A 12694-nucleotide genomic window follows, 5' to 3' on the forward strand; every position below is an offset into this window, starting at 1 on the left:
CATGGCGAATGTGCAGGTCACAACTTGTCCACGAGAGTGTTTTGGAGTTGTTGGATTGTGTATTGAGTTTGATGAGGGAAACGCAAAAATAACCGTGTGCCTCCGCCTCTGCCTGGGCGATCTAAAAACAGCTTGCACCGACAATTAAAGGTAATGAACCTACTCGACTATAGGGATTATTGCAATTTGCCAAAATGTTGAACGATCCCTTTAAGTTTTGTATTAGGTTTTTTATTTCACCTTGTTTGTGTTGTGATTATGTGAATAGACCTTTTATCTGTTTTTGTTTTAGTTATTTAGTTTTTATCAGTGATTGATCATGACATAGAAATATTTTTCTATGTAGGAAAGTGTCCTCCATCTCCATCACACCAAACTGCTTTAGCTTGTATTTACAGCCAAGAGGTTGTGCCATTCAGAAATGTTCCTCTGAGTTCAAACCTGGTCTCTGCTCTTAAAATATTAGAGGTGTCCGTGAGGAGATAAGTCAGTGGAGAGCGACCAGCTGAGGCAGCAGCTACTCACACTGATGAATGAAAAAATAGTGTCTCTCTCTATGCGCGCACCATCTTTACACCAACAACTTTAACCATAACAATGGCATTTGCATGAATACCAGTAATAAAATATCAAAAACTAGTACCTTAGCTAATGAAATACATTTATTGTGGTGGGATTTAAAGAGAACAACAAATCAAAGAAATAAAAAAATTAATTGATGCTGAATATAAAACCTTTTCAGAGAACAATTTATTGAAATGTTTTGTTAGATTGATTTTTATGACCATTTACACTTTGACAAATACATTTTATTGAGTCTCTGCATATAACACTTTAAAATGATAACTGTGTCCTTCTTTGAACATTTTTCTTAACTACACCCCAATATACCTGTGTGATAAACGTCTTTGAAGATTATGTTGGATATACTGTACAATAGGTATCATGGATAGGTATGCAGCAAGCTGTGATGACTGATGTTGTAGTGATGGCATCACCCTTGAAAGCCTGCTATTGGCTGATTTGATGCTTGAAGGGAGGACATGTCCTTATTTCACAACACTGAGTAATCACTGCGCTGAGCAATGACAAATCACAAGTTTAAAGTGACTTCTTGTTATTTCTTTCTTTTTTTAAGTTTTTTTTTTACTTGTTTAGGTCAATTGAAAAGTTTTACATGTACCTGTGTATATATGACTCATTAGATAAACGTCAGATCTGAACACCTACATGTATGATGAACCCATGATGTGTGGAAAAACTGTTTATTTATACAACGAAACACACTTATCATATTGACAAGACAACAGACAAGTGATAAAAATAACTCTCCTGGCCACTTAAATATTGTTCTTTAAGTCAGTGTCTCTGGAATAATGTTGAGGGTTCAGAGGTCGAGGACGAAGCGGTCCACCTTCATCATGTACGCTGGTTTCAGATACCGCTGCAGTTCACTTTTCTTCAGCCACATTAAGGGAGAGTCTGGGGCTGCGGGGGGGCCACTGTCTGACACAATGGCCTTGAAGAAGAACACCTTTGTTCCCACTGAGCTCTCTGTCCGTGCAGCTTTGGGCAGTTTGTACTTGTACACTCCGCAGGGGGCGTTGCTGAGGAAAGTCGCCTTGAAACCAGCTGGTGTGGGAGGAGAACAAGCTGTGAGTTCAAGCAGCTGGAGACAAACAGTGGGCGACAGTGCATATGTTCCTAAACTTTATACAATTGTGCAAAATATATGAAGCTACAGTTGTATTTTTTCGTATTCATCTGAGTGTTCGACTGCTGTTGGTGGTGTTATGGTGTTATATTACCCCACCATACTGTCCCTTATTCTCTTCCATGACAACAACACTTCTCTCAATTAAGTTTTAATCTAATCTCGTGTCATCTGAATCCCATGGTCCCAGTTTGCTCAACATGCCATGTTAGACTTCAACCCCCACTCAGTCCAGCTATATTAAAAATGGATCAACTCCTGCTACAGTTAAGACACTTCAAATAAAACCATCCACCTAATGGCATACGTTAATGTCAAGTGGAAAGTCTTTATGGGGAGTGATTGATTGAGTTGTCACATTAATAGTTCATGAGCAATGTTGTGAAACAGTTTAAGATATTCACTCACTGGTTTTATATAAATGCTCAGGAGCTTAAAGGCTTCGCTCCACTATGTGTAAAAAAAATCTAATTTTACAGCTGATGTTAAATATCTTGTTTGAGTGATCACAACCAGTTCACTGGATATAATACTAGTCCCAGCTGTGACCTCTGACCTTTAACTTCCTCCCTCTGTGTCTCAATAATTCATGAACCAAAGCCATCAAAGGTGGAGAAGTGGAGACGACACACTCGATGTAACCACTGGAATCATTTGGTCTAAACAATGCTGTGTATCTACATGAGCTGCAGGTCGGAGGTTTGAGGCTTGTTTGTCCCTCTTGTTGTCGATAATATAGATGATTGTGCTTTAATACCACAGAGCTGTTGAAGTGAAATCAAACTTTAATGACCCGTGGAACAAAAGTGGGTCATTACAGCAAAGAGAGATTAGGATGTAGATACAGTAGGACTGCAGCAAATGAAGCGTGTCGACAATAATGCTACCTATAACAGGGGATACTTATTGAATGGATATTACCATACCACATGCATGCTGCCCTTGGCAATGATTTGGGGGTTAACTGAAGTGTATTAGAACCAATAATAACTACAAATCCTCCCTCAAAATCCGGGTTGGTTTTTCCCTATTTTGTGATTACAATTACTGTTTAATTAAAAAAAAGAAGAAGAAACGACTTCAAATTCAAGGTAGGGCAGAAAAGAATATTATTTATCTTAAAGCATCAAATATTTGTCAGTCCCATTATAGATGTATTTTAGGTGCCATTATTGCATTGGTTAAATTAATAAGAAAATAATGCACTGACACTGACAATGTCATAATATACTCTATATGATATGGAAAACTGTGGATGTTAAGTTATTTTACAGATAGTGTTACTGCTGAATGCAGCATGTTTTATTAAAAAGTAGACTTTAACATTCAGAAACAACAGTTGAAGGAAACATACAGACCTCCTTCTTTGGTTAAGTGACTATTCCAGCAATTAAGTTTGGCCTTTTTTTTTTTTTAAGTTGGATGACTTGTTAAGTCTTGTAAAGCTCAAATTTAAAGCAGCATAATGTCAGATATCCTGTGGTTTTAGTCAAGCTTCTAAAAGGCTGAGTCATACACTGCATAGTTTTTATTAGACACTGAGCAATACCCCTGATAAAATCATGGGTGATAATGTTCAAAACTATTTCAAAAAAAGAAAAAAGAAATCCTCCTTATACACCCAATTTTTCTCAATTTTTGCTCTATGGATTTGACAGGTATCAAGAAATCTGAGCAGTGGCCCTTTTAAATTGTTCTTTTTTTTATGAGGGATGGCCTGTATATACTATTGTCTTTCATTGTAACAGTCTGGTGCAGCTGGCAATTTCTATTTTTGTGAAGTATGAACTGCATTTGCTGATGCACCACTGAAATATGGCCCTATTATGAAAACTTGTGTGTAGGCTTTAAATAAGTTTGAATAAAGCCTCTATGGGTTAAATGTAGCATTATGCATATATTTACATACAATCACATGGGGGCTTTATAAACCTGACATCAGCCAGAGTCATCCTCCTCTTCACACCACAAAAGAAAAAACACACCTGCTGTTATGCTCTCCTCACATTTGTCAGTGTAAATTAATTCCAAGTCGAACCGAATACCAGAGCTCATAAAAGATGTGAAGTCTGCTGTTGATTTCAGGACAACATGCTCACTGATTGCAGCATGTTTCTTTTATTATTAATGGCATGACTCTTTGAGGTTTTCCTTAAAGCAGATATCAGTGGAATGTTTTTGTTAATATAAGTCCTAAATAGTCCTATTTTCCGTCAGCAATCACTTACATGAAGTATTTCAGCCTAAACACGAGTCTCTCCGTCACTCTGCTCTGCTGTAACCCGAGGAGAAAATTTTCCTTGTGGGATACAAGTGTTATCCAATGAGGAGAGAGAACGGCATGAAGGGCTGTGTGTGCAGCCAAGGGATGCGCGTGAATGTGGTGACGTAGCACGAGGACCAATTGATGCCTGACAAGGGCGGGGGCTGCTAACTCATGGTGCGTTCAAAGAAACTCGTACTTTGTGTTTTTCCTTCCTGTGAAGTCATACCAGTTCGATCTGGTACGAGTTCACGGGTCGGAAGTTACGAGTGGCCGTTATAGGGAACTTTCACAGACAACAGGATGGTAAAAACACGAGCTACGGGTTACCTGGAACGCTACCAAGTCGTAGTTGTGACTTGAAGCTGTAACTTACGGTTTCAAAAGCCTGCCTTGAACGCAGCATTAGCCGAAACGGCCGTGAAGCTGATATCTGCTTTAATAATTCTATGAGCTACAGACAATTTGCTTCATTAAAGTCAATAAACATACCTGGAGGATATTATATCCACCTCCCTGTTCAATCATATACTTGATATGATAACATACAATCACTACTGTCCTAAGACCACACATTTTGTCCTATAAAAAGATATTCCAACGATACTGTACAAAATACAAAACACATGGTTTTTTATTCAAATTTTCATGAGCTAAAATAGAAACTCTAAGATTTTTTCTATACACAAGAGGCGATTTTGTTCACATGTGTTTAAATCTGTGTTAGTGAGCACTTCTCCTGTGCCACCATCATCCATCCACCTGACAGGTGCGGCCGATCAAGATGCTGATTACACAGCATGGTTATTGCACAGGTGCGCCTCAGGCCGGTCACAATAAAACCAACTTTAAAATGTGTGGTTATAATAAAAGACATTTATTAGATACTGAACTATGGATTATTGATGACTTTGGCTGCATATGTGTATTTTTGGGGAAATGAGCCAGCATTTGCGTAATGCACTGCAAAATCTCTAGATACTGGAAGGAAGTGGACCATTCAGATCCATGTATGCAAGCCATGCAAGAACTGGGATGTTTTCAGCTGGTAGGAATTGTGTAGAAATCCTTGCAAGAGGGGGGTTGTGCATTATCAAGCTGCAACATAGAGGTAGATGAATGGCTCTTGCCACAGTATCACTGTGTATTCAAATTACATCAACATAAAATACACCTGTGTTTGTCTTCCGTAGCTTCTGCCTACCCATACAATAACCCCACGACCACCATGAGGCACTTTGTTCACAATGTTGATATTAACAAACCGCTCACCCACGCCACACTGCACATGCTGTGTGCCATCTGCCCAGTGCAGGAAGACTGGGATTCATCTGTGAAAGTGCCAGACGCCATCAAAGCTGAGCATTTACTCATTCAAGTTGGTTATGATGACAAACTGCACGCAGGTCAAGAAAGGTGAGGACGACAAGCATCGGATGATGAGCTTCCCTGAGACAGATTCTAGCAGTTTGTGCACAGATTGTTTGGTTGTACTGTCTGGGTGGCTGCTGTCAATGATGGCAATGTTGCAGGGGAAGAAATCTGATATATAGATGCATTGTTGTGACCACACATTACTGCCAGAGGGCTTATGGTAGTGTAGTGAAATGACCGTTCATTTTATGGGCAACAGCTCTGATGGACATTAAACATGCCTAATGCACATGAGCTCATAACGTGCAACATGTGTTGTGCTACGCTGTGCGGCTAAACTGCACATTAGTTTTACTGCTGGTCACAGTGAAAGTGGCCTTCCACTGTGACCAGCCTGAGGCGCACCTGTGCAATAATCACACTGTGTAATCAGCATCTTGATCGGCTGCACCTGTCAGGTGGATGGATGATCTAAAGCAACGCAGCTTTAAACACACTTACACAGCCAGTGTGTGGAAAAGGTGTTAGATCTTTTTTTATTTAAAAAATTAAGAATGGGAAAAGTGTAGTTTTACTTTTGTTCAGTATATTTATGTTAAATCAGCCTGAAACTGAAGGATTTGTGGGATTCAAAAACTTCTATTTTGGTAATTACAGTAAATACAGGGATTCTAAAGATTTCTTCCTGACTACAGCTACAGAAAATGAGCCTTGAAAAAACCTGACATGTTACATTTAGGTGCAACATTTTATTAAAGGGATAGTTCAACATTTTGGCAAATTGGCCCATTGCCATAATCCCTATAGTCATAGCAGTAGGTTCGTTACCTTTAATTGTCGGTGCAAACCATTTTTAGAACGGCCGAGCCGCGAGCTGCTCAGAGCTACAGTACGCTACGGAGGCTCATGGGATTTCTTGGTTTCCCTCATCAAACTCATCAAATACACAATCCAACAACTGCAAAACGCTTTTGTGGACAAATTATGACCTGCACATTCACCACGCTATGAGATAATAACAGAACGTTACGAGACGGAGTTCAAGGTAAATTCATGCAAAACTGCTGATGCGTGTTCCTGTCAGGGGCAGTTTTCCGGCAAGCAGTCTCTGCATTTACCTCGAAAACAACTCTGTCTCGTAACGTTCTGTTATTATCTCATAGCGTGGTGATTGTGCAGGTCACAACTTGTCCACAAGAGCGTTTTGGAGTTGTTGGACTGTGTAGGCCTATTTGATGAGTTTGATGAGGGAAACCAAGAAATCCCATTAGCCTCCGTAGCGTAGCTCTGAGCAGCTCGCCGCTCTGCTCGGCCGTTCTAAAAACAGCATGCACCAACAAATAAAGGTAACGAACCTACTGCTATGACTATAGGGATTATGGCAATGGGCCAATTTGCCAAAATGTCAAACTATCCCTTTAAGTTATTAAATGTATTTCTTATTAAATGTGGCTCCGCGTTGAGGATCAAAACATGCTAAAAAATCATATTTTTTTCAGTAATTTGACAGAGTTCACAGAAAAAACACAGAGAAACTCAAATAGAACCAAGCAAAAAATACCAGCAGCTTCATTCACACTTGTTCATGTTACCTGGCAGGGATGCAAGGGCTCTCTCAGCCGTCTGTCGCAGTGTCTCTCCCTCCTGCCACTGAGTCTGAGGCAGCAGCCACAGCTTTGTGTTGCCGAACTGCTGCTCAGCCAGAAGAACCAGTGAGTCGGCGAGGCAGCGTTCCACTGAGGTCAAGTCCTTATCCACATCAGCTAAACAGGAGGCAAGAGGCAGAATCGTCAGCTGCTTCACAGCAGTGATGTCTCTCTGTGACTGTTGAACAAAATTTACACAAACTTTTGAAATGTCACAGGGAGTAAAAGGCAAATTGGAAATGTTGGAGCAAATAGATTTTCTGAATGTCAGAAAAACATTGGAATCCTACGGAGAGCAACACAAGTCTCTTCCCTCACTGGTGATTTACTTTAAACTGAGCTGTGTGACAGGCCTACAGATTATCCAGTTTTCTTTCCCCTCTGATAACTGATGGAGCAAGACAAAAGGATGCACACTTTAATATATCAGCAAACAATTGCAGCGATATCTTCGAGCACATTTACACAGCACATTTAAGTGTATTTTCATCATGTGCATGTGTTCTGGTTCACATTTTAATGAATAAGCGGGAGATTTCATGCTGACCTCTGACCCTCGGTGATGGCTGGAAGTTTTTCAGCCTCTGCTCCCAGGAGTCTTCCAGGTCCTGAGCCAACACAATATCCTGGTTCTTGTCATCCTCCTCTTGATCGAAGTCGTAGTCGTCCGCCTTCATGCGACTCATCCTCTCAGCGTCCTCCAGCAGCCGCAGCTCGTGGTTCGACAGCATGCTTTTCTCCAGCTCCATCTGAAATCACGTCAGGGCAGGTCTCCATGTCAAACTGCAGGACATTTTTCAATTTGGAAATTCTCGCTGGGTGTCATTTGATTATTGTGGTGGAAAAATATGGCTGACATTGACCCATTTTCCCTCACATATCCTGGCTCAGCATTAAAATGTGACAGCTGATGTCACAACATGTAAAATAACAGAGGGTGTCAGCATAGATGGCTTACTGCAACATATTACAGAAAAACATGGAGAAAATGAGTATTCTCGTAATCCTACTTTTCATCATTATTATTGTAAAAGAGACAATCAAAAGCAAATAAACAAATTTAATGTTACTATGACTCTTAATAAAACAATTTTTCAAACATATCCAGTTGATCTCAATATGAGACAGTCATATTTGTCTTTTATTATTGATTTAAATAAAGGTATTTATAAACTGGAATGAGTGCACTGCAGCCTCCTCAGATATTCAGTGAAGTAAATCACTGGTGAGATGGTCAGCTGGAAGTCCTCAAGGGCCATTTGTGCCCCCTACTTTAACTGGCAGTATATATCCACAACCAATGAGCAGGGAGTATTCACTGATTATAATAAATTGATGGACTACCATTTTGATAAGTTACGTTTTTTTTAAAGTAAATAAATGCCAAAGAAGTGCCAAAAAGTTGTCTTTGGCTGTTTTGATCTTTTTTTCTTTCTTCTTAAAGGAAATAATTCATGAAAACCAGTGTTAGGTGCTGCCTCAAAGTAGGCTACTTAAAGTCCTATGAATGATATTAGCCTACTCTCTGTGAGACCAAGACACAGTGTTAGTTCACAAACGAGCAAAAGTAAAACTCAAAAATTCACTAGATCAGGGTCACAAGACAAAATGGAGGACTGGTCACAGTAGAGCAGATGTGTGACAGATGTGCATTGGGATTTGGGGTTAGCTGTAAACAACCCTACCGATATATGCCCAGTTTTCAATAGTTTCTATAATATTTTTTGTGGATGAATCCACTCTTCGGTTTTTTCTGTTGCCCATACACTGTATGCTGTGCGAGCCTGTGCCCATACACTGTATGGGCAATGACGCTATTTCTTCTTCCAGTTATTCACATTTGCTCCGCCATAGCTTTGAAGTACATGGCTCCTTACATGCTCTCCTTTCATCACAACAAACGCACCTGCTGCATCATCGCGCTGAACTGCTGCTCTATGGGGCTCCTGTCCGCTGAGATGACCGGCAGCCTCTGCAGACACACCGCCGCCACCAGAGTCCACGGAGAACTCACTTTTTCCGTCACAGTTTTTGTCTGCGAGACCGCCCGACAAAGAGGAGTGCTGGAAAACTGACGAAACCCCGTGTTCCCAAACGCTGTCCTGCTAAAACAAGACAGAAATTGTAACATGGGTCGACTCGCCATCCTTCCACACGGCGCAGCCATTTTCTTCTGCTGCGTTCACGGTATGTGGGAAATATTGTAGCTGTCAGAGTCACAGTTGAAAACAAGCACCAGAAAACAAAAAAAGTTCACTCTAATATCCAGTGGAAAGTTTCCTCTTGTTATTTCTCAGAAGATTAAGATATTGACGTTTACACGAGGACATCAAGTGGATGTTTATGGCTCTTCTTTCATTCTTACGACAGTTTACGAATGTCCATGAAAGCATCATTTTCCAAATACTACCCATAATCCTGTGCAGAAAAACGAATAATCCACTCTGAGGAAAGTGGGGTACAATTAAATAAATGCACTTAAAATAAATACGAATACATTATTATACACACTGTCAACTTGTATTATAATATATTTTGTTGTACAAGTCATGTTTTACGAGTAATTTTAGAGGCAAAAACAAGTATTAGCTATCGTATCAGTGATGCTGTTGTGACTCTACCACCCCTCAAAAGATAAAGCTTTTAGTGGTCTAGTGAGGAAGTGAAGCATCCTCAATGTCACGTTTGTTGTGTAGTAAGGAGCTCAATGTCTGACTGTTTCTAAACGTTTCAATCATGTATAAGTTAAATTGTATATTATTTAGTTCTGTGAGTAACGTATGTCGACAGCTGGCTGCTGGTCTAAATGCAAGTGGAGGCTCCCTGTAAGTGTTTATTTGTCATGTTTTAACGGTGCTCCTGTTAGCCAAGGGCTAGTTGTGTTACAATTGTCTTTAATTGTGCATCATGTCCAGAGCAGACGTTTCTTTTAATGAACTTCTGTCTGTCTGTGTAGATGTGGAGGCGGCGGCCTGCAAAGAACATTTTGTTGCAGTGCAGTCAGACTTGTGCAAAGCGCAACAACCACCACTGACACCAAGAAAACCTCCGAAGACTTCAGGTCAGATTTCCGCTGTTTATACACATGCAGTCTAATCATTTGCTATAGTAGAATAATCCCCATGACATAATTTTATTTCTAAATCCGCAGCCATTTTCCTCCATTGCCTGGTCAGGACAGTCCGCTGAGCTGGGGCGGAAAGACGTTTGATGAGCTGCCAATCCTTCACATTAAAGCCACATACAATAAGTGAGTAGAAACTGCACAACATCTTCTCCACATATAACATTTAAAACATAATCAAATATGTTATATTAAGAAAAAACACATACATTGAAATTGAAATGAAAAGTATATATTGATTTTATTTTCACTAATTGATAGTTTCTGTTTAGCTGAAAGCAAGGAGGTAAAAACAAGTACTAGATGGTCATTTGAGAGCCTAATGGCCACTGAGTTGAGTAGACACAGATTTGTTGGACAGAACTCAAACCAGGAGAAGCTGTTTTGAATTATGCACAAGTCCTCCAGAGGACAGCCTTCTCATTAGCAGGTATATGATGCAGATCAGATCAGTTAAAGGGGGAAATGCAGCCTGACATCAGGGTGACAGAGTATGTAATATCCCTTTGAGAATTCAAAAACCAATCTTGCCAATCAGTTGTGAGACAGTGACCCAGTAAATTGCACTGTCCTGTTTCAGCACACACTTCCAGCTGACAGACAACGCGGGGCAGTCAATGGTCAGGACGTCCTGCGGAACCGAAGGCTTCAAGAACATCAAGAAGTCGACACCCATCGCTGCTCAGACTGCAGGCATCTCTGCTGCTAAGGTAACACACTCATAACTTACTGTGAGGCAGCAGCCAAGAGGTCCAGTGTCTTTCTTAAGGACACCAGGACAACAAGCACATGACTGGCGGGGCTTTGTCTTTTGTGTTCAAGGACAGTCTTGTCCTAATTGTGAGAACACCTTGTTATTTCAGCCCCCGCTGCTTCTCTGCTCTGTTAAACAACATGTAGTGTCTGAATATTAAATGCGTGTTGTAAATTAGCTGCCCTCTCTCAGGACTCTGACAAACTGGAGCAGTCGGTGTTTAGAAGACTGCTCGCAGACAGAGTTAAGGTCACACAGTTTTTTTTCATTGTAGCAAACACACTGGAGAAATTAAGTTTGATTATCAGGCTGTCTTTGTCTTGTATATTGTCAAGTGGTGAAGAACATCTGACCTTTAAACTATTGATTCAACCTGTAAAAAAAAAATGAGAAGACGTTTTACAAGATTTGGTTCCTTGTTATTTGTTGCAATTAAAGAAAGTCTCCAACCTCAAGCTATTGGGCACCACTGACTATAATACAGACCTGCAGCAAATGAGCATTTTCTCATAAAATTATTAATTGAAATAATGAAAATCAGAGAACACAATTCCTTAAGGCCCCAGGCCATGTGTCGAAAAGCTAGTACTCTGTCCCTAACCAGAAGACTTTCAGCTCTGGATCTGACAAAATGGATGCAAAACATTAATTCTCAATGTCCCTTCTCCTGAACAGAAAGCCACAGCGAAGGGAGTCACATTTGTCCGTGTTGTGGTCAAAGGTCTTGGTCCTGGACGTCTGGTGAGAATTTAAAATTACTGCTTGCATTATTAAATATGCATATCTGCTAACCCTAAAACAGTATCATTAAATTATTTATTTTAAACCTTTTCCAATAACTTGGAAACCTTGGTTCTTTGTTCCAGTACAACTTACTCCTCCATTATTTTGAAATTGATTAATCTAAATTATTCTTTTCATTTAAGTATTAAGTCCACAAACCAAAAGAGAGATTTTCCAGTTCTCAGTCCAAGATTTTAAGAGAGTTTGTTTTGGTTGTGTCCAGCAATTAAAAAAAATTAGAAAGATTTTGTTTACACTGATACATAAATCCTCACTCTTCCTTTTTTTTGTCTTTACATTGGCAAAATTGGTTTTACCTTTCTAAACAAGCACAGGAAAGTTTAAAAGGGGAGCAGTGGAATCACGACACAACAGGATTGAAGTGGAGCAAGAGCATGCATGTTTTCCATCTTTGTGTTTTTAATAGTGGGGAAGCAAAAATAAACCTGTCTTTGTGAGAGGAAATAAGCCCTCTTCTTCATGTCAGACTTGTTACAATGAGGGTAATTTTAGGTTGTTTAGAGAGTCACAAACATCGTGATCTGCTCTCATTAGTTTTGCTAATGAATGAATGCATTTATCTCTGTTGCGCAGTCTGCAATCAAAGGCTTGACAATGGGAGGCCTGGAGGTGGTATCGATCACAGACAGCACCCCCGTACCACACAATGGATGTCGCCCTCGCAAAGCCAGAAGGATGTGATCCCCACAACCCAAGAGTGCACTGTTGCACTGTTGTAATATGCTAATAAAGTGTTTTATTGTATAACTTTCTTGCCTCCAAGCTGATATAATGTCATACATTTGTGGAAATAATAGCAGAATATGTTATTAATGAGCAGAGAGCAGCTGTGTCACTGTGTTGACACATGAATAAACGCCAAGTCTCACTGCAGGCGCTCAGACTGATGTTTACAGACAACACTGACTGATGGAGGAAGATTAAAAAGCGCAAGGTTTCACACCAGCAACACTGCACTCATCATGCTAGCCATGGGGACTGAAACCTTGAATCTGGACATATTAGACCAACAACA

At 40.2% G+C, this 12694-nt stretch overlaps 2 protein-coding genes across 2 annotated transcripts; one reads left to right on the plus strand and one right to left on the minus strand.

Annotated features, from left to right (window-relative positions):
* Positions 1 to 778: 778 nt before the first annotated feature.
* On the minus strand, positions 779 to 9170 carry mrpl46 (mitochondrial ribosomal protein L46). Its single transcript, XM_083992510.1, has 4 exons — positions 8904 to 9170; positions 7545 to 7746; positions 6944 to 7114; positions 779 to 1632 (listed from the first exon to the last, which is right to left on the minus strand). Exons 1-4 carry the CDS (start codon positions 9162 to 9164, stop codon positions 1388 to 1390), a joined length of 879 nt encoding a protein of 292 aa, XP_083848636.1. The 5' UTR covers positions 9165 to 9170; the 3' UTR covers positions 779 to 1387.
* A 483-nt stretch (positions 9171 to 9653) lies between these two features.
* Positions 9654 to 12420, plus strand: mrps11 (mitochondrial ribosomal protein S11). Its single transcript, XM_083995883.1, has 6 exons — positions 9654 to 9822; positions 9954 to 10058; positions 10149 to 10247; positions 10702 to 10831; positions 11551 to 11616; positions 12253 to 12420. Exons 1-6 carry the CDS (start codon positions 9734 to 9736, stop codon positions 12358 to 12360), a joined length of 597 nt encoding a protein of 198 aa, XP_083852009.1. The 5' UTR covers positions 9654 to 9733; the 3' UTR covers positions 12361 to 12420.
* The last annotated feature ends 274 nt before the right edge of the window (positions 12421 to 12694 follow it).

The sequence above is a fragment of the Trachurus trachurus genome (assembly GCF_905171665.1).
Source record: "Trachurus trachurus genome assembly, chromosome: 3".
NCBI classification, from domain to species: Eukaryota; Metazoa; Chordata; class Actinopteri; order Carangiformes; family Carangidae; genus Trachurus; species Trachurus trachurus.

Coding starts and splice junctions, on each gene's coding strand:
- mrpl46 (XM_083992510.1), bottom strand. CDS start 9,164: ATGGCTGCGCCGTGTGGAAGGATGGCGAGTCGACCCATGTTACAATTT. Junction 7,747..8,903: donor TCAGCGCGATGATGCAGCAG/GTGCGTTTGTTG, acceptor ACGTGATTTCAG/ATGGAGCTGGAGAAAAGCAT. Junction 7,115..7,544: donor GCCATCACCGAGGGTCAGAG/GTCAGCATGAAA, acceptor CCTCCTGTTTAG/CTGATGTGGATAAGGACTTG.
- mrps11 (XM_083995883.1), top strand. CDS start 9,734: ATGTATAAGTTAAATTGTATATTATTTAGTTCTGTGAGTAACGTATGT. Junction 9,823..9,953: donor AATGCAAGTGGAGGCTCCCT/GTAAGTGTTTAT, acceptor CTGTCTGTGTAG/ATGTGGAGGCGGCGGCCTGC. Junction 10,248..10,701: donor ATTAAAGCCACATACAATAA/GTGAGTAGAAAC, acceptor GTCCTGTTTCAG/CACACACTTCCAGCTGACAG.